General features: G+C 37.5%; 3 protein-coding genes across 8 annotated transcripts in view; 2 read left to right on the top strand and 1 right to left on the bottom strand.

The window, feature by feature from the left end:
- The window catches only part of LOC129721743 (uncharacterized), a 31027-nt gene extending 25559 nt beyond the window's left edge, over positions 1 to 5468 (top strand). Inside the window, exons 2-5 of one of the 5 annotated variants that reach the window (XR_008727458.1) lie at positions 3429 to 3821; positions 3885 to 4044; positions 4105 to 5074; positions 5134 to 5468. Coding sequence is in view for 3 of the 5 variants with exons in the window: in XM_055674659.1 (XP_055530634.1) it covers positions 3436 to 3821; positions 3885 to 4044; positions 4105 to 4913; positions 5134 to 5203 (1425 nt within the window). In the remaining 2 variants the exon portion in view is untranslated. Of the gene's footprint in view, positions 1 to 3428; positions 3822 to 3884; positions 4045 to 4104 lie in introns of all 5 variants that reach the window. The other 4 variants (XR_008727457.1, XM_055674660.1, XM_055674659.1 and 1 more) reach the window with 4 other exon arrangements.
- LOC129721742 (centrosomal protein of 135 kDa) overlaps positions 1 to 20436 on the bottom strand; it is a 96739-nt gene that overhangs the window by 38084 nt on the left and 38219 nt on the right. For both annotated transcript variants that reach the window (XM_055674656.1, XM_055674657.1), the window contains exons 4-5: positions 5658 to 7091; positions 5485 to 5600 (exon numbers count right to left, since the gene is read on the bottom strand). In XM_055674656.1, the coding sequence (XP_055530631.1) occupies positions 5485 to 5600; positions 5658 to 7091 (1550 nt within the window). The remainder of the gene's footprint in view (positions 1 to 5484; positions 5601 to 5657; positions 7092 to 20436) is intronic.
- On the top strand, positions 7960 to 9342 carry LOC129721746 (luciferin sulfotransferase-like). The gene is made up of 4 exons (XM_055674665.1): positions 7960 to 8381; positions 8440 to 8900; positions 8967 to 9042; positions 9101 to 9342. The coding sequence occupies exons 1-4, from the start codon at positions 8044 to 8046 to the stop codon at positions 9219 to 9221; spliced, it is 996 nt and encodes a 331-aa protein (XP_055530640.1). The 5' UTR covers positions 7960 to 8043; the 3' UTR covers positions 9222 to 9342.

Genomic DNA, 20436 nt, shown 5'->3' with positions numbered 1-20436 from the left:
GCAAACACTGGGAGCGTTGAAGTTTAACAACATTGTACACTCTCCGCAAGTCTGTTGTTGCTTCAATGAATGCATGAAAGCGAGGCGAAACGTTTCTATCTATTTTCCCATTCTTGCTATTGTTCCTCATGGAATAAAACGTGCATCACACCTATTCGCAATAGTATAACATCAGCCTAAAACCGATGACATAGTAAGCGCGAATAGCGTCTCGAAGTTCTTCGTCTTTCCGTGATTAAGAGCCAGTTCAAGAGAGCCGCAACCGCCTTTCTGAGGGACGTTGTTTTGATGTACTCCGATTGGGCTGAAATTTTCAGCGTTTGTTTGTCTATTCAAGGTAGGATGTTTTGCAAAATTTCAATTTTTTTCATTGAGGTTAAGTGGGGTAAAACGGCCATTGAAAACGATATGTCCAAAAACGTCCAAATACTAAAAAGTGCAATAACTTCTGCTAGCCTTGACGGATTTTCCTAACAATTTGTGGTATTATTCTACACTAAGAGTACTTCAAAACGCATGGTCACAATATATGGCAATGAGGTAAATTGACGAAAAAAACGCACTTTTCTTTTAAGAATTGTCAATTTTCAGGGTCATCCTACTCTTCTTAACATCGCTAGAAAAAATTTCTGAATATGGCTTTTTGTAGAGCAACTCAAGAGCTTTAATGTCATGTATAAGCCAAGTGTGCCAAATGGGGTAAAACGGCCCTAGAAGGTTTTTTTCAAAAAACCGTCAAAATCACTAAAAGCACTATAGTTCCTGCTAGACTTAATAGATTTTATTGAAAATTTGGATTATCACTGTACCTTACCAGAACTACCTACTTTACCAGAAAGTACGCAATTTGGGGTAAAACGTTCCTCGAAGATTTCTTTTTTCGAAAAAAGCCGTCAAAATCACCAAAACTGCAAGAACTTGGGTTAGACTTGATAGATTTACTGAAAATTTAGATTATTACTTCAAATTAATACTTAATTTTAACCTTCTAGGGCCGTTTTACCCCATTTGGCACACTTGGCTTATACATGACATTAAAGCTCTTGAGTTGCTCTACAAAACGCCATATTCATATATTTTTTCTAGCGATGTTGAGAAGAGTAGGATGACCCTGAAAATTGACAATTCTTAGAAGAAAAATACGTTTTTTTCGTCAATTTACCTCATTGCCATATATTGTGACCATGTGTTTTGAAGTACTCTTAGTGTAGAATAATACCACAAATTTTAAGGAAAATTCATCAAGTCTAGCAGGAGTTATTGTACTTTTTAGTATTTGGACGTTTTCGGACATATCATTTCCAAGAGCCGTTTTACCCCATTTAACCCCAATGAAAAAAATTAAAATTTTGCAAAACATCCTATCTTGAATAGACAAACAAACGCTGAAAATTTCAGCCCAATCGGAGAACATCAAAACAACATGCGGTTGCGCCTCTCGCGAACTGGCTCTTAAATGTTACGGCTTGATATTCCTCATGTGAGAAAAGACGCATTTCGCGCAGCTTCGCTATCAATATAACATCGAAGCGTTGAATGCTTACATAAGAATTCTCAAGAATAAATCAGGAGTTCGAAGACGATATTTTCATAAATAAATTTGATTTCATATAAAACAAAAGTTAATGAAAGATCTTCTGGATCTCACGGGAAAAATAAACACTAAATTACCAGAGTTGAATACTTTTGCATTGACATGTGTGTTATATTGCACATTCATAATGACGGCAACTGGGGAGGAAGAGTTAGTATGACATAACCTTGAGTGCACAGTCAGTATCTAAACCCAAAAGACACCACAGAGTTTCACTAAACGTTGAAATTGTAGCAATCGTATTCAATCGCATACTATGAATTTCAATAAATATCTGAACATAATTCAATATAAATTAAAACCTAATTGAAAAAATGTTTTCAATACTAGATGCCGACTCCCACTGGAAGCTTATATCATATCATGCAAAATAGAAATTAAGCAGGAAGTCACTAAAAAATCAACAAAATGCAAAAAATTCAAATTTTGTTAAAAAATTTAAGATCATCAAAAGGATAGCGAAATATAAAATAGTTATTAATTTTAGCAAAGAAAGTTTTGCATTTGTTCCTGCAAGAAATGATCCAAAAACTGTCTTTTTACTATTGGTGCCAGCGATAAGAAATGTCACATCAGAAACGTCTGTTGAGATCGCTCTATGCATTCGTTTCTAAAAAACAAGTAAGAGTAGTTCGGATGTCACAGCACACTTCATTCAAATGTCTCCTACTCTTGAATGCAATGATAGCGTTCGAAACTTGCTATGGCGACTTCCATAAATTATGTAACGCAAAAACCCAATTTTTGGAAATTTCACACAACGCAGACAACGCAAGTTGAAAATTTGCCCTAGGTATGTTCAGCAAAAATTAAAAAATTTCTAGAACATAGCATTTCAGAGAACATAGCATTTCAGAGAACATAGCATTTCAGAGAACATAGTATAAAAGTACCAGTATGTGGCCGATATTCAAGAGATAGAACCATGCTGTCTTAGTTTTTCTACATAAGATTGTCTACAACTTTGCTGAAGACTCCATTTTGATTTGACAAGGAATTAAAAAATAAAATTTTTATCTCACTTTTGGGTGGAAAGAATCAAAAAATTATTTGCATCAAAAGAAGCCTCCTTAGATTTACATTAGATTTACACTGTCGATTACACTATAGCATTTAAATGCCATTATTGAACTGAAAAGGCTGACAATCACGTTTTACGCGTTTTAAAACCACTGTGCGATAGATAAAAAAACAAAGCCTTGGTGATACATTCCGATTCGGTACTCGACCTTCCGTTTATTATACACAGACTTCGCAGCCAACTGTTTAGTGTACAGGACAATTGCGGGGCTAGCACTACGATCCTTCTGACACTAACAGTCTTCCCCCGAGCTGAGACTCGAACCTACGACGGCTGACTTGTTAAACCAGCATCGTACCACGAAACCAACTAGAAGATGCCATATGTGCGTAATCATAGATTTCTAGGAGGTAGGTTATGATTTTTTCAACGATAAAAAAAATCAATTTTGATCACGCTTTCTTAACAGTTACTCTTTACAAACAAATCAAGAGTTGATTGAACAGCTCAACGATTTTATCATTTAGCATGGAAATGCTTAACTATGTTCTCATAAATGCTCAACAATTCTTTGAAAAGTCATTGACAAAAAAAATCACATTGTGTTAAAATGAAAAAAAAAATGAAATTCAATAAAAAATCATTAAGCTTAACAAATAGCTATTGAAAATTTTTAAAGAAGAAATTGAGAAAAGAATTGAATTGAAAGAAACAACACTCTGAAGCTAATTCAAGTTTAGGAGAATGTTCCAAATCAATTTCAAATAATAATAGTAAGAATTATTCCCCCTTCTCTGTCCGCTCTTTTTTCAGATCTGTAATGAGGCATGCATCCGTCTGGGTGTGCATCCTAACCTTCTACAACCTGCAGTCGTCCTCGCTAGCCGCCATCGTACCACCGCCCTGGAGCGACCCGAACAAGAATCCCTGCGCTAGTCAACCGGGCGGTTGGCAGCTCCTGTACTGGCCACCACTTAAGAAATGCTTCAAAATCTTCCAGATGGGCTACCCGTGCCCAGAAACGATGGAACTGAGCCCGGTCGGAGTGGGTGCCACGGCCGCAGGTTCATCGGCTGAATGCCGCTGCCCACCGTCAACAGCACAGTACCCCCTAACGAAGCGATGCCATCGATTGTTCGAGCGAGGTCCGTGCGATTTCGGCCAGTATTTTGCCCCATTCGCGGATTCTGAAGTGAAAAGTGCCATGTAGGGCGTTACGATTTTGTCACACAGAGGAGGCGTTTTTACAATTTGTTTTATTTCCTTCAGACCTAGACAACGATGGGGAACTTGCAAATCGACGGAAATCTGCGAAAGTGGAATGACATTTTGGCCACAGGACAACAAGTGCTATCACCTTCATACTAAAGGACCCTGTCCAAAGGGAAAGTTAATCAGCATGGATAACGATGGCATTGCAAAATGCAAAGTAAAATAAATAACACCACCAAATTTAACAACATCTAAACAATTGTTTTTTCTATTTCAGTGTGAAAAAGAAGGTGAACTCGGAAACTACTTCCACGAGGAAACGGAAACGTGTCATGAATTTTTCAGCAAAGGCCCCTGTTTGCGAAGTGGAGAGCTATTTTTGCCCTCCAAAAAGTGCGCCTGTCATCAGCGGTTACCGCATTTTCATAATGAAACAAACCAGTGTTACGAAATTGGAACGATCGGGCCTTGCCCTATCGGACACACGTTTATTATCGCGGACAAAAAAGGTCGGCAGGAAGTTACCGCCATGCGAGCGGAATGTCGATGTAAGGACAATTATGTGCTGTGGAAGGATGGTTATTGCTACAAACTGTACACCCAGGGACCCTGCGAAACCGGATCGTTTCTGATAGACTCCAACACCTGTATACCAAATCCCTGTGAAAAGGGTCGACTGTACTTCCCAAAAGAGAAAACATGCTACCGGATAGGGTCGCAAGGTCCATGCAGTCTACAACAGGTGGTAATATTTGACTTCACCACCCGACCGTCACTAGACGGCATTTCGTATAACGGAATTTGTGGTTGTTCTGGAGTGATTCATAATCTAGACCAAACCTGCTCAGAGGACGAAGTTCCTAAGAGCGCCTGTGATAGCACTCCAGACATGGTCGAGATAAATCGGCAGTGCTATAAACTCTACACCCGCGGGCCGTGTGGACCGGGTCAGTGGTTAGAGCCGAAGAAGGGTTCTGTCAAAATTCGGGCCGCCACCTGCAGCTGTCGGCCAGGTTATACTCCGTATGATGCTCCACTTCAGAACGGAGTCATCGGTTGCCAACCGCCAGCCGTTGGACTTGCCAGGTATTTGAACGGAAATCGACTACTGTCCATCAGGATTGGGAACTTCACGTTAACCATACCCCAAGTTTAGATTAGCGCTAACCGAATGCCCCCACCCTCTCCTAACATCAGTCAGCATGCGATTCGATGTTAATAGCATGAACTACTTATCCTAGATCAATGTTGGTATAATATGGTTAGATAATTGCACCCACTCCAGTAACGATTTCGAACCGAACAGATTTTTTCCTTTCTATAGGTGGTTCATGAGTTTGTTAGGACTCGGACCAGCGGAGACGGAAGAATACTGAGTTACCAAAAATAGACGACATGAGAGACACGCAACGGGAGACATTCACGGTAATTTATTACTAGAACGTTGGACATCTTTATATGATAGATATTCGGCACGGCTGCCGGAAAGCAAATAGGTAGTAAATGTATTGTGATTGTGCCATAGTTATGAGAACGGAGTGAATCATGTGTACCTAGCCTTAAGATGATATTCGTAACCATCGAAGCCGACTGAGTAGAATAATATTGTATAGGAAATAAAATATAATATGACAGAAAATAGCCAAATTGTACTTACTCGAGTTTCTTCTGTAGCCGATCAATGTTGTCCCGCATTTCGGATTTACTTGCTTTGAGCTTATTTAGCTCACTTTCCACGGTGAACAACTTTTCTGTTTTATTATTCAGCTCCATCTGCAAAAACGAAACTAGTTAGTAACCAATGTTCTACCTTAAAAAGACAACCCATACCATCAGTTTATCATTCTCTCGCTGCAAGGACGCACTGGAAGCCTTCAGTACGCCGATATCGCCTTTCAACTTTCCGATATCCTTATTAGCACTTTCGATAGTACCATCAACCTTCGTAAGCTTTGCCTCCGCACAGCCCAGTTGATTTTCTGAACACATTAGTCTTCTTTGTTGTTGGGTCAGTGCACGTTCCGTTTGCTCTTGTAACATTTTGAGCTGCGAGTGGGACACCCGCAGCTTACTAAAGTCATCCTCCACTTGCTTCAGCCGCTCTTGCAACTCGCGGTTTTCCTCCTGCAGCATCTGAATCGTCGATTGAGAGGAGTTCCGTCCACAGAGCATGTCCCGTTTAGTCGCTTCGAGCTTTGCAAGCTGAGAGCTGTAATCCATCAATGCCTGTTCGTGTTTGGCTTGTTCTTCCTTCTGTGCTTTGGTGGCCAATTTCAGCTTATTTCTCAGCGAATCTCGCTCGATCTCCAACTGTTGTACCTCACGTTTCGCTGCATCACGCTCCCGCTCCACACGATGAAACGCAGATTGCACCGAAAGCGAAGATTGGCCGGATACTGCCGAGTCCGCCGTCTTGATAGATCGCCCCCCGTTCCCTGCAGCGGCGGTCTTTCTCAACAAATGTAGTTCGCTTTCGAGTTGGGCTATTTTATTATCTTTTTCTGTTGTCAGTCTGGTTACGGTATCACGCAGCTGTTTGACCTCACTGCTCAGGAAATCCCGATCGGATGTTACGTTTTTCAGGGATTCTTCCAAAAATTGATTCCTCTCTCGTTGTTCTGAAAGTTCACACTCATCTTGATTGGTTTCTTGACCGTAAACATTCTGCTGGGACAGCTTTAGTTTTAGTTTGGAATATTTGCTTTTAACTTTCTCATAATCATTCAAAAACGTCTGCTCCCGTTGCTTCAGTTCATTTAGCTGCTTGTATAAGGCACGTTTTTCTTCGTTCGCTTGTTTCAAAGCATTCTGCAGCGTGGAGTCCATCGAGCAAGCGGACGCCGAAGAACTACTGAGAATAAGTGCTGGTGATTTTGCCTCCAGCATCGCTTCCAGCTCCTTTATTCTTATGTTGGATTGGTGCAGCCTAACGTTCAAATCCGAGTTCTGCCTATCCCTATCGAGAATGTGCAAATTGGCCTCAGATTCCACATTCAGGGCGACGTTTTCGATTTCTTTGAGCTCGTGTTCGAGCTGCTTGTTGCGCTCGGACAGTTTCTGGATCTTTTTGCTAGCATTCTGCTGACTCTCCAAAGCGCTGGCCAGCTTGTTTTGTATGGACGTCTTCTCCGCCTGCAGCTTCTGGACGTCCTCCGACAGTGTGTTGACGCTACGATAGCAGCAATCTTTCGCAAGAGCAACAGATGGGCGACCACCGGCGAACAGTGCACCGAGTCGCTGAATCTCCCGATCGCGGTAGTCAATCTAAGGGGGAAAAAGAATATTTTGTTAACAGTGGTAGTGATAAGAGCATGAAAATCGAATTCATCTTGGAACTGGTTTAACGTGCAATTATTGATTGTACTCTTCAGATATTGGAACAATGTTTTCGTTTAAATTTTGATAAATTAAGGCACCATTGAGTGACCATTTTATTGTACGCTTTCATTTCATTTTACTGCATTTTCCAAACAAAACGCCACAAACGGAGACTTCCCTGAAAAACAAACCATATAAAAGATTCAAAAACCTACAAAAAGGAGGATTTCTAGTTATTGGCAGTGATTCTGGATACTAGCTGATTCAAGCTTGAGTACAAAACAACCTAAGTACAAACAACTAAATTTCGGTTCATACTGTAAAATAACAGCTGATGCGGAATCACGATCTTGTTATCATCTTTCATTATGATTGATAACGGTTGTATCTAATACTACACGGTCGTCTGTATTTGCACTGATAACAGTCTACTGCAGTGGTTCCCAACCTTTTTGATTTTTGGAAAACTTACAAGACACAACCAGGAGAATTCCAGATACAGGTTCTGTATTACGAGATTGTGTGTATCAGTCTCATATCGTCGTGCACGTATCATTTGTTTTTGTGTTGATTTGCAGAAGGTTTAAAAATTTTCACAGTTTTCACAGTTTCCCCCTCCCCCCTCCAGCCACCACGTGGTTTGGAACCACTGCTATTACAGAAATATCACTTCCCGCAACAAGGTCGACGTCTATTTGGAACCGTCCCTAGCCAACATTTAATCTCTTCATTGCTATAAATTGTTCACACAAACCGGTTATCAAATCGCGCATCAGTACGGTACCTTATACTCAGCGTTACAATGAAACAGTTTGAAGAGCATTTTATCACGTTTCTATTACCTAGTTTAGTATGAGCCAGTCTTCGGAAGGCTAAACACCAAAGGTTTCCGGCAGTCATGTTCCACTACAGACGTTTATCACGAGGCGAAGTGGAACGTTTCGAAACTCCGTACAACGAAAACTTGCTCGAAGTTCACTTGACCGATTGGCCCGTTGATGGTAGTGACGATGATGACTCCAAATGGCTACCAAGTCACTGCGTGATGCCCTCCAGGTATTGCCAATTTGCGGAACGAATTCGAAATCTCACTGTCTACGAGGACGACGTCTGGATTGTAACTTTCCCAAAAGCTGGCACTACCTGGACTCAGGAGATGGTGTGGCTGATTGATCGTGATTTGGATTATGAAACTGCGGCGACTGTTAATTTACAGCAACGATCGAAATTTTTAGAGTAAGTACAAACCTTAGTTTGAATCGTCGACATCATTATTGTTTACTTCGAACACTAGAATGTTCACCTTCGTATCCAAAATGAACCTACCGGACAGTATTGCGTTGGTGGAAGAAATGCCCCGTCCACGGCATATTAAATCCCACCTGCCCGTTGCCCTTCTGCCACAGCAGTTGTGGTCTGTCAAACCAAAGATAGTGTATGTCGCACGGAATCCCAAGGATGTAACAACATCGTACATGCATCATTACAAACACATACATGGCTTCGAGGGTGCCCAGCAAGACTTCCTGGATGGAATTCTCCAGGACAAAATTATCTGGTGCCCGCAGGTTAAACATGCTGCTGATTTTTGGCACATGGCCAAGAATCGCAAGCATATTTTATTTCTACATTTCGAAGATATGAAGAGGAATCTAATGGGCGTTCTAGCGAAAGTTTGTACGTTCATGGGCAAATCGTACAGTACAGAACAGTTGGAGCGCTTGGCGGAGCATCTATCGTTTGAAAACATGAAAAGTTGGTATTTCGATTCGAACAGATTACACATATTTATTTTCTAAATGGTTTTCTAACGAATTACAGACAACAAAACAGCAAACAATCAAATATTGGTCACCCAAGCAGCGGAAGCAATGGGACGCAGCTCCGATCAGTTCAAGTGAGTGATAAATTATTTTGCGTAGAAGAAAATTACTAACTTTTCGTGTTACGTTTAGGTTTATGCGGAAAGGAGAGATCGGAGCGTACCGAAGTGAATTGCCAGTGGATTTTTCTATGAAAATGGATGAGTTAATTCGCGAGCAGCTCTCGGGCTCAGACTTCAAATATAGAGAGTAACATGGCCGTTCAAAAGTTCAATGCCTCAATGTGTTTACTCATATTTTAAAAAACATTTGCAAATCAATAAAAATGGCCACACCAACTCGAAAAATCGTCGTCTCGTGGACAAATCTGCGTATTTGATATCCTTGATTTAATGTGAAAATATTTTAAAAAAATTATATCCTAATACTAACTTATGATAAAAAGATTGGAAAACAATGATAAATCACAAATCAAAACTAATGGCGTCACGATCATTACCAGTCCAGTCTTAAAATACTCGAGAGGAACATTTAATTGTTTAAGACCATCACTTCTACGTAGTCCGAGACACGAGACAAGACATTGGCGTCCATATGTCATTGATACGGTCTTGGAATGAAAATGATGGTGAAATGTTTGTATGGTACCTTTAAAATCAAGGTTTCGTCAGTTACTTGGAAAGAGGGAGGAGCGCAGCAGAATAGGAAATGGCAAGGAAAGTAAAATATTTTTAAAAACTGAACCGGCCACGGCCGAAAAATTAACACTAACAAAAGTGAAGCGAGAACTCGATATGCATAGCTTTTACCGCTATCAGCAACATTTTGTAAGAGAGAAAAATGAACTACCTACTTCAATTACATAGCTTTTGGGGCACCGAGAGGTGCCAGTTACCGATGATTCTTGTTCTCTGGTTAGGCGTCGTACACAAATTACGTAACGCATGAAGGGGGGGGGGAGGGGAGTTGAGTCAGCGTTACTTATTGTTACTTAGGGGGGAGGGGGAGTAGTAGAGACAGTTACGTAACTGTGATGTTTGCCCGAAATTGAAAATTCCGAAGGGGGGTCAGGCTGATCAGCGTTACATAATTTTAGGGGGGGAGTCATGTCGAACGTTACCTATCGTTACATAGGGGGGAGGGGGTCTGAAATCTAGATTTTTAGCGTTACGTAATTTGTGAACGACGCCTTATTTTGGGCAGAATATCCAGCTATTTTTGGCCATTTTGCAGCTGCCAAGTACTCCTTAACAACTGCCAGATATACGGGTAAAACCAGGCACGAGATGACCAGTACTATTTTGCCTTTTCTTTCTTTTCACGATCAGCACCTAGCATCCGTATGATATCGGCACGGTTTTGGAATGAAAATGATAAATGTAAAACGGTAAAATGAGTATGAGTGAGACATCACGTTTCAACTCAAAAGATAAAATTCAACTTAAAGTTCATACTTGGTTAAGAATAATATGAGTTTAACCCTTTCCCGCTCATGGTGACTCTAGAGCACCAAGAATTGTAATGACTATACCTCGACAAAAAATAAATTATTTTGAATTCTTTTTTCTACAAAATCTTGCATTTTTAATGTACTTTCAACTTGGCATATCAAATGTCAGCTTGATTCAATGTTTAAACTGTTATAAAGAAAACTACAGAAGAAAGTCCGAATTTTACGATAAAAAAATAATGTATGTTTTTAGCAACTGTTTTTCTATAACATTCATCATTTGTTTTTATAATAAAAATAACTTTTACGTAGATCCATTGTTCATTGAGTGTAACGGTCCATAAAATAAACAATTTTTGTTCTCGTTCACTTGTTCCATAAGTATTTAAATGGTGCCTCAGAGCACCACTGGGCATACAGGAGACAAAAAAAAAACCGATGGCCCTAAATAAACTATATATCTCATTTCATATTTTGCTGGCCGTTCTTCTCACTACGTGGTGATTCCAGAAGGGAATGAATCAGAACCTTATGAAATAGGAAGCGACATCAAATATGAAGTCACTATGTTTGCGATGGATCCATTACCAGATGAAGTTCATGAGTATTTTTCCGAGACAAACGAGGCAGAAGTAGTGACACCAGCAAAACGGGCCAAGAATGAAAAGAAAGTAGGCCTAAACGCATTGAAAGCGGACCAAAAACGAAAACTTACAATTTCTGGGAAGAGGTTCAAGCCAAAATCTAGGTACATGACAACTCAGAGATGAAGAAAAGAGGAGAACTCGGATATGACAAGCTCTGCAAAATTTGTTCTTTCATCGATGCAGTGAGAGCCAATTTTCTAGCCTAGAAAATTCCTTACTCAATAAAAAATAAATCATCAAATAGTCATAAACTAAGTTTTTTTTCCAAAACTACGTTGTTTTCATTATTTTCTATAGTATTTGAAAAAATACTTCAAAAAGTTTCAGAAATTTTTTTTTTCGTGTTTTTAAAAAATGTCCCTGCTGTGCTCATAGGTGCTCTGGAGCACCATTTCAAAATTCGCTTTTTTCTTCAAAATACAATGTTTTACAGTGATTTCAACTACCCTGCAAAGTATTTTGCCTAAATTGGCCCGAAAAGTATTTTTAAATCATGAAAAACCTCGTGAGCGGGAGAGGATTAAGATAAAATAAATGAAATAAATTATTTCTTTTAAACCAAAAATGCGCAATGTTCGGCAGTTTTGTTTTACTGTATGTTTGTTTGTAAATAAAAGCGCAATCTTTTTAAAAAATCATCTCGGATGCTGCAGTTACTACCTCGACTTTCCCTGTCGTCGATATTCAATTTCATCAACAGAATCCTTGGACTTAGAACAGTTTAATTCTTTTTCAGTAAAATTATTCTAATTTCAAATAGAAAAGACTTTTTACACATTGCTTAACTTTTAGTAAATAATAACCATTTTTGTTTTTTTCTAAGTTTTGTGTGAATTTTTCAGTGGAGGCCCCTAAGTTTCATCCCACAAAGACCCATTTCAAAATTCACAAAAATCCTAGAGCTATAAGCATAAGATGCTATTATAGTAGGGATGTCACGGATATCCGCATCCGCAAATGCGGAACATCCGCATGAAAATTAACATCCGCATTCCCATCCGCATGCGCATCATACCATGCGGATATTGGAAAATATTATCGTAGAAAAATTATTCTTTGTGTATTTACTGCTCGCCCAAATAACTTTTGCACTGGGGAGGGACATGGTCATGAGAAATAAGCAAAATAAAACACAAGGGATTCTACGGATATTTGCATCCGCATCCGCGAATGCGGAACTTCCGCATGAAAATTGACATCCGCATCAACATCTACATCCGTAATCACATATCCGCATCTGCATCCGCATCTGCAGATGTCTGAAAAATCACATCCGTAACATCCCTGCTGTATAGGTTATAAGATGCATTCACAGTTCAAATCCAGAACGTCCTAAAAAAGATGAAACAATTGTATAACTTGCACATCATAGACAAGCAGTTCAATGAAAATAGGAAATTTTAATATTTGAACTTTTCGAAGAATTCAAGAAGTAATTTTTAACACTAATTTAAAACTCGTTTTTTAATTAAATTTATTGATTATAAGTTGTGCCAGTCTTGAAATCAACTCACGACATAGTCACCTGCATACAACTTCAGCGCTTACACTGCGAAATAACTACCACACTTTTCAACGTAAAGCTCTATTTACGACGTGTAAAATAGCAAACAAAAATCAGAATACAGGAAGACGCAACAAGGCAAAGGAAGACATTCGACCAATGTCTTAGAGCCACACCGGACGCTCCATGTGACCATAGAGAAGGCCCAAATGCTGTTTATCGTTCGTTGCGTGCCTATCCCAAGACAAGCATCAAGCATCGAATACTAGGTAAGAAGCAAGAGCTACATTTTGGCTCTACCCTCAGTGACGTGCGTATTTTACCAATTTCGCTGCTGCCTTCAAGACATCATTTTAATAACATTCTCACAAGTGTTCTAAAGGTCCCGTTATTGACAAGTAGGTTTAAATCCATACGATTGATAGGTCCTAATTTCTGTTTGTGCAAAGCAAACAAATCCTAACAATTGAAATTACAAATTTCTAACAGTGTTGAGAAGTCACCATTTGTGATTGGCCACAAACTCATTTTTTACTAATATTTATCATAAATACTTAAGCTACTAACAAACCTCCATCTATATAAAAAGGTGTTCTAAAAGTACAGCCTTGTTTCACTGTCTCCTTAGAATACTTTTTCTGTTGTATATGTTTGCGATAGCTACCCGCGCTAGCAGTCGGGTGATCACAATGTACGAAAAATGTACTTCCTGTTTCGATTCGGCATTATTTGGAGGATGTCTTCGAAATAGCAAATAAAAAAGAAAGAAAAAGATCTTTTTTTCTAAAGACGTTCGTGTCAGTACTACATACAAATCCACTGAAGTTATATGTAGAGGAACGCTCTCGAATGTCATCAATAAATGTCATCTCTTGGTACGTATTCTACCTTGGATCATTGAATTGTCTGCAAAAGGAGGTTGCTACAAACTTACAAGAAATGCTCATATACCCGGATGAACACATACGATTCGCATAGATTCTCTAGGATTCCTCACATTGGATTCGTGAGCGTCCTTGAAAAGGATTTTTTTTTTTGTGGACCCCACTGCGACCAGTAGTTGTTTGATCTATTGTGGCATTGTCCGGACGTTTTTGCTGTTTGCACAATTCTGTTTTTTTACCATTTTGCAGTGCTACTTATTGAGAAGTAACCTGCTCCGTGTTATAGTGCTTTTTGTCTTCTCCTTCAGACTTAGTAGTCTACTACCTTCCTTATCGACCTTATCATATCCTCCTGCAGGCTATCACTCTAAAAGCATATAACGTGCTATAGTCTATGATATTATCGAAGCTTTAGATCAGTGGTTATTAAGTCTGGAGGAAAGTTATAGTGCTTTTTGTCTTCTCATTGAGATTTTGTAACCAACTCTCTTCCTTATCGATTCTATCATATCCTCCTGCAAGCTATCACTCTAACAGCGTAGACGTGCTATAGTATATGATATTATCGAAGCCTCAGACGAGAGGTTATTAAATCTGCAGAGAAGATTTTGTGTGGAAGAGCCTGAGAATAAACCCATACAATTTTTGCGACCGAATGGTTTGGTTCTACTATGATTCGAACCTATCACCTTTCGCTTGTCAAAGCGGACTCTGTAACCTTGCGGCTACGAAGCTCGACTAGGATTACTGAAAAAAGAATCCGAAAAGGATTACTGAAAAAAGAATCCTCAGGAATGCCCTGTACATGGCTCTAGGATTCTTGAATAAGAATCCTGAGTGGGAATCCTCCGGATCGTGTTTGCGATTCCGTTACCGTGTTAGTAAGGGTAGGCAAAAATCTGCAAACAATCTCAGAAAATCTGTCAAATAAAATTAAACATGGAGACAGGGGCGAAGTGTGGCTTTGGGGCCATCTACATACCACGTGGACAGATTTTCAACGATTCTGACCCCCCCTCCCTCTCCGTGGACAACTGCCCATATAAATTCTAAAAAAATTGTATGGACCGTGGACATTAGCCGACCGCCCCTCCCTCCCCAAAGCTGTCCACGTGTTATGTTGATGGCCCCTTTTGAACCTGCCTGTTCAACTAAAAATTCTGAAAATCACAGTTTGGGGACATAATCACAATCAAGTTCGCGTAATCACGCAAGTCATTCTATTTGTTACTGGTTGAAAGTGAAACTAAAAATCAATAAAATATAAATTTGCGTTTGATATATGTTTTTTGCCAGGCGTTCCCGTGTGCGATGCACAGGTTGCCGGCTCTGCATGGAGAAATCTGTGAACAAATCTGAAATAAAAACCGCAAAAATCTGCAAATCAATGAAAATCCGTAAGCGAATTCCAAAATTTTCACAGACAAATCCGCACATTCAATATAACTGGTTTACTGGTTGATGAAGCGATCAAACAATTATAAATTACAGACCAAACTTTATGACGCTACGATTGTTTTGAACGAAAGTTGAATCTAATTGATTTAGCAAATTTCAAAAACTCTACGACTTCTGAACCAGACCATGTCTCATTACCAAGGTGGGTGTCCAAAATGAATTTTCGGTTCACGGTTCTCATGAAGTAAAGCTTTTTTGAAGCATTTCGAAACAAACTCCTGAGCAAGATCGCGCCAAATGACCTATGGTCGAATATCGACCATTTTTGATTTGAATGAAACTTTGCACACGTATTTGGCTTAGCAAACTGAGCATTTTTCACAGATGGAGAGATTTTTTACACCCATGAGTTACATTCTAAAAGGGCGTATGCCTTTTGGCATAGGTTTTATTCGAAGCATTGTAGCCCAGAAATCGTTGGTTGTAAAGAAAAACTGTCTGAGAATGAGTTATAGGGAATTAAAAATGCACCATAAAAAAATATGCACTGTGCAAAAAAAAATTTTTTTTACCACAAAAAAATTTAAAATAAACATTATATTTCAATTTAAAAATAAAAGAGTTGAATTTTTTTTCTATTTTTTTTTTTTTTTTTGAAGAAACTTGACGTTAATACGCAACTTTAAAATAAAAATCCAGGATGGAGAAATGACAAATAATTTTTTTATGGTAGATTAATTTTTTTATATAAATTCTAATTCAAACATTTTTCAAAATATTTGTATTCTGATGATTTTAAAAGATGCAGAGAGTCATTTTGAATTTAAAAGCTCTTGGTAGTAAACATTCTAAAGGCATCGGTTTTCGAGTTATTTTGAATTTAAGCTCGAAAAATTATTAATATTTCAGAAAGTACACGTTTTTATCAACTTGTCCGTGGTTCTCCAGCAAAAACCATTCGTTCATTGGAATGCTTGATCAAAAATATACAATTCATTCTTTGACAACAAAACGATTGGATAAATAACTCAAGCGCTAAACCTTAGCCTACCTACACGTTCCCCCTTGCCGAATGTTTTATAAAAAAATATGTTTGTCGTGCAACACTACCTACTTGTTTACAAATAATAACTGTTTGTAAAGTACGCAACCAATAACTACTGGGTTACCTATAATATCTGTTTTCGTATATAAATACGATTGCACTACTCCAGATGTGTTAGTAATAGTTTGCATTTTGTGAAGATGAATAAAGTGAAAATGGAATACACCAAGCACAACTGTTGTAAACCCTTTCCTGATCATCGGTGCTCATCAAGCTTACGCAAATTAAACGAAAACGTTATTGCAAAATTAAAAATATTGAACAGTCAAGCTCATTTTAATACGTCTTTATCAATTTGTGATTCGTGTAGTTATTGGAATAATAGTCAAGCCACCATTCATCCCTTCGTTGTTTACTATTCAGAATCTGGAACACTTAAGAATATCAGCTTCATCATTATATCGGAAGTACTCCATCATGATACTGTTGCGGTTCAGGTGTTCATTGCCAAATTAATGAGTTTTTTGAAAACAACAATACAGTTGAAAAAAGCGATATTTATGTCCGATGGAGCTGCCTCAAAATATAAAAATAGAAAAAACTTTGCAAGTTCAAGACAAAATATAACGTCGATGCAGAGTGGCATTTTTTTGCGACTTCTCATGGTAAAGGCCCATGCGATGCAATTGGTGGCATATTAAAACGAATGGCAAGAAATGCAAGTTTAGCTAAAGAACATGAACAGCCCATTACAAGCGCAAAAGAATTGTATGATTGGTCTAATCGGAAAAGTAATAAAAATTCATCAAAAATGTCATGTAGTTGGGTTTCATATAAAGAATATGAACAAGGAGTAACAGAATGGAGCAATATTTCAAAAAAAACTATAATAATAGCTGCCACACAAAAGTATTACTCTTTTGTTCCGATTTCAGAAAATAAGATACAAACGAAGATGTTTCCAAAAGATGACCAATCATTTACTTATGATGTATATAAAATACAAGCTAAAACTAGTTCTGTAAAGTATCTATGTCATAAAAAAACATGTTCCCAAGATAATAAAACTCGAAAATAAATATTTGATTCATATATATATTTATATCACTTCGAACATTTAACTCTTTTCTTGAGAACCGTTCGCCCAATCGTTTTGTTGTCAAAGAATGAACTGTATATTTTTGATCAAGCATTCCAATGAACGTATGGTTTTTGCTGGAGAACCACGGACAAATTTAAAAAACGTGTATTTTCCTAAATACTTATAATTTTTCGAGCTTAAATCAGAAATAACTCGAAGATGCCTTTAGAATGTTTACTACCAAGAGCTTTTAAATTCAAAATGACTCTCTGCATTTTTAAAATCATCAGAAAACAAATATTGTGAAAAATCCTTGAATCAGAATTTTCATAAAAAAATAATCTACCATAAAAAAATTATTTTTCATTTCTCCATCCTGGACTTTTTTTTAAAAGTTGCGTATTAACGTCAAGTTTCTTAAAAAAAAAAATAAAAAAAAATCAACTCTTTTTTTTAATTGAAATTCAATGTTTATTTTAAATTTTTTTTGGTCAAAAAATTTTTTTTTGTACAGTGGATATTTTTTTTATGATGCATTTTCGATTAGCTACAACTCATTCTCAGACAGTTTCTCTATACAACCAACGGTTTCTGGGCTACAATGCTTCGTTTAAAACCTATGCCAAAAGACATACGCCCTTTTAGAATGTAACTCATGGGTGTAAAAAATCTCTCCATCTGTGAAAAATGCTCAGTTTGCTAAGCCAAATACGTGTGCAAAGTTTCATTCAAATCAAAAATGGTCGATTAAATTTTCGCGTATTTCCAGGCGATTTGAAATGATTTTGATCTCCTGTCAAATATTCGAATCCGAATACTAGGAGCGCTGCACTGAAAAAAAAACCAGTGCGTCCTGAAATTAATTGACCTGTATCTATATCTTTGTTCATTGGAACTGTATTAACTGTGTGATTCCATCAAATAATGTACTGTTGAGTTAAATTCTGCATTAGTAGTTTTGACAAGCGATCCCAAGGCTCAAACTTTCAATATCATGATTTGAGCCGTTGAGAGCAAAAGTGGTACATGTAAAGTTATTTAAATTTTCAGGAAATGCGCTTAACAAAAACTTCGAATAGTAAATTATTTTCAACAACTTTCTCCAACATGACTGCACTAAATCCTTGCTGGAAAGGTTTCAAAAAACAGTAAATGGAAACATAACGAAATAATATAAAAATCTCATTTCCCGGGAGCCGGGGATGGAAAAATAATTTCTTAGCAAATAAAATTTTATTGTACAAAGTTACCAAATCGTTTACAACTTCATTGTCAATTCGCATGAAAAACGAAAAAAAAAAAACAAAACTTATTCAATTTCACATCAGAAATTCACGATCGATTTTTATTGCAAATATTAGCAGAAGAGCAGGTTTGTAAGTCATTGAGGCAGACAATGTGTGCAGCAGGGGAAGCGAAAAATAAGCGAACTGGAAATATTATACAACAGATTTGGAAAAATATACCGCATCCCGATATTTTTCCAGATCGCTTATTTTTCGCTTCCCCTGCTGCACACATTGTCTGCCTCAGTGAACTTGAATGTTAACGGGTAAAACCCGTTGCTAAAAATAGAAATTAGTTCGAAAATACTACAAGATATACAGCCCTAGGGTTGTATGAAATGGTGACGTGGGACTAAACACTGTAATTAGGGGATTTTCTGTTACAAAATATATAGAGTCTGCAGACAGAATCAATGTGTTTGCTCAGCGACTGTACGTATTTTTATTTTCGGCCTCCTCTGGAAATCAGTTTTTAAAATATATTCAACAACACTCGAAAGAATATCGTTTATATTTGGCGATATTATGCCTGTAGTATTTTTTCGTGCAAACAACATGTATTTGACAAGGCACAAGCATATCGTGCTTGTTGGAGAAGCACCAAGAATTTCTCGTAATGCGTCAAAGTCAGAATTAACTCTAAATCCTCAAAAACCAAATCCAATAATACCTAAGTTATTATAATGAATGGTTTTGTCTTATATAACTCTGATTAATTCAAATCTATAATATGGATCTTACTTTCAAAAGAAAATGGAAGCCCTTACAAAGGTTCATTAGTTGGCAAACATAGGAAGATATGTTAAACAAAATTATTAACAAGTTCCAGTAAAAAATCGTAGCAATCAACAATTCCATTTTTGTGTTTTTGCTTGACAATTTTTTCATTTGCCTACAACTACATTCTCTGTATTACGAAGACAGCTAATATACGTTTAATAATAATATATCATCTAACAATTTTGAAATGTAAAAAGAGATTCTTGATGAATATTAGTAAATGAACCAAAAATTCACAAGCATTCGCAGGCTTTCACTCTTCTATAATTGGTATATTTGGGAATTTTCTTTTCCGATACTATCCGGTCAGGATTATCTAGTGAATATCGAAGATAAAATTGAATAAATATCCGTTGCAAAATCTTACAATTCTTGTTGAGTAATTTATGGTAATCATATTCATGAGATAAAATTTCAATCACCATCAACAGCAGCATTGCAGTTTTTCCTCGATTGCAAACAAATAGGAATGAGGGTCCTGCGGTTCTTTACTCCACTGGTACTGTTGCCTTTACCGGCATGTTTTCTTTCAAGACATAAGTTTTTATTAGGTTCTGAAAGCAGGTTTAGAAATTGTTCAAGAATGGGAATTGTTTCAAACTTTTCGGAAACTTTTACCTTCGAGACATCATATTAGTCTAAGCTAATAGAAGCAAAAATAAATTGACCTATTGGGACGGGGAGACTCTGTCAATTTTTATTTCGATATTGATGCAGAGAATATCACAGGGAACGGGTGCACGCTATTCCCACAGACCGTTATTATAAAAAAATGCACCAAAGAATCTGAGTACACCATTTGATTCGTTATGACGTCCAGAATCTTAGGTCAAAATTCCAAAATCATCGTACGGTACATTTTTGAGTAAGGTCTTTTTAAAGATCGTAAAGTACGAAAAAGTGATATAAAAACGACAAAATACTCAATTTTATGAAACAATTTCCAAAATACTTTCTACACATTCCAAGTATTATATATCAAGACATTTACAATTGGTGGAAAGATTTATTTGAAAATCCCACAGTGCATACAGAAGCACAGAAAAAATTATAGACAAAAAATTGATTTTGGGGACCACAAAAAAAACTCTATTTTGTCGTGTTTAACGTACAGATAGAACATCGCAATATTCAGCAATTGTTTTTCTTTTAAAATTTTACACAACTTTGCTGAAGGAAGCAATCCGGTATATTGAAAACTAGAAAAAAATTTTTTTATCTAACTGTTAGGTGGATTGATCGAGAAACTAAAAACGCTAAAAGTAAGGCCTTGTTCTATAAAACAATTTTGCTAAAGACATTGAGTACATAAAATCAATTTTTCATAGTCAAATCTAAAACGATCACGTATTTTCGAATTTAGACCACTGTGCACTGTGGGATTTTCAAATAA

This window comes from Wyeomyia smithii, chromosome 2, assembly GCF_029784165.1.
Source record: "Wyeomyia smithii strain HCP4-BCI-WySm-NY-G18 chromosome 2, ASM2978416v1, whole genome shotgun sequence".
In the NCBI taxonomy this organism is placed as follows: Eukaryota; Metazoa; Arthropoda; class Insecta; order Diptera; family Culicidae; genus Wyeomyia; species Wyeomyia smithii.
This window is presented reverse-complemented; position numbering and strand designations above follow the sequence as displayed.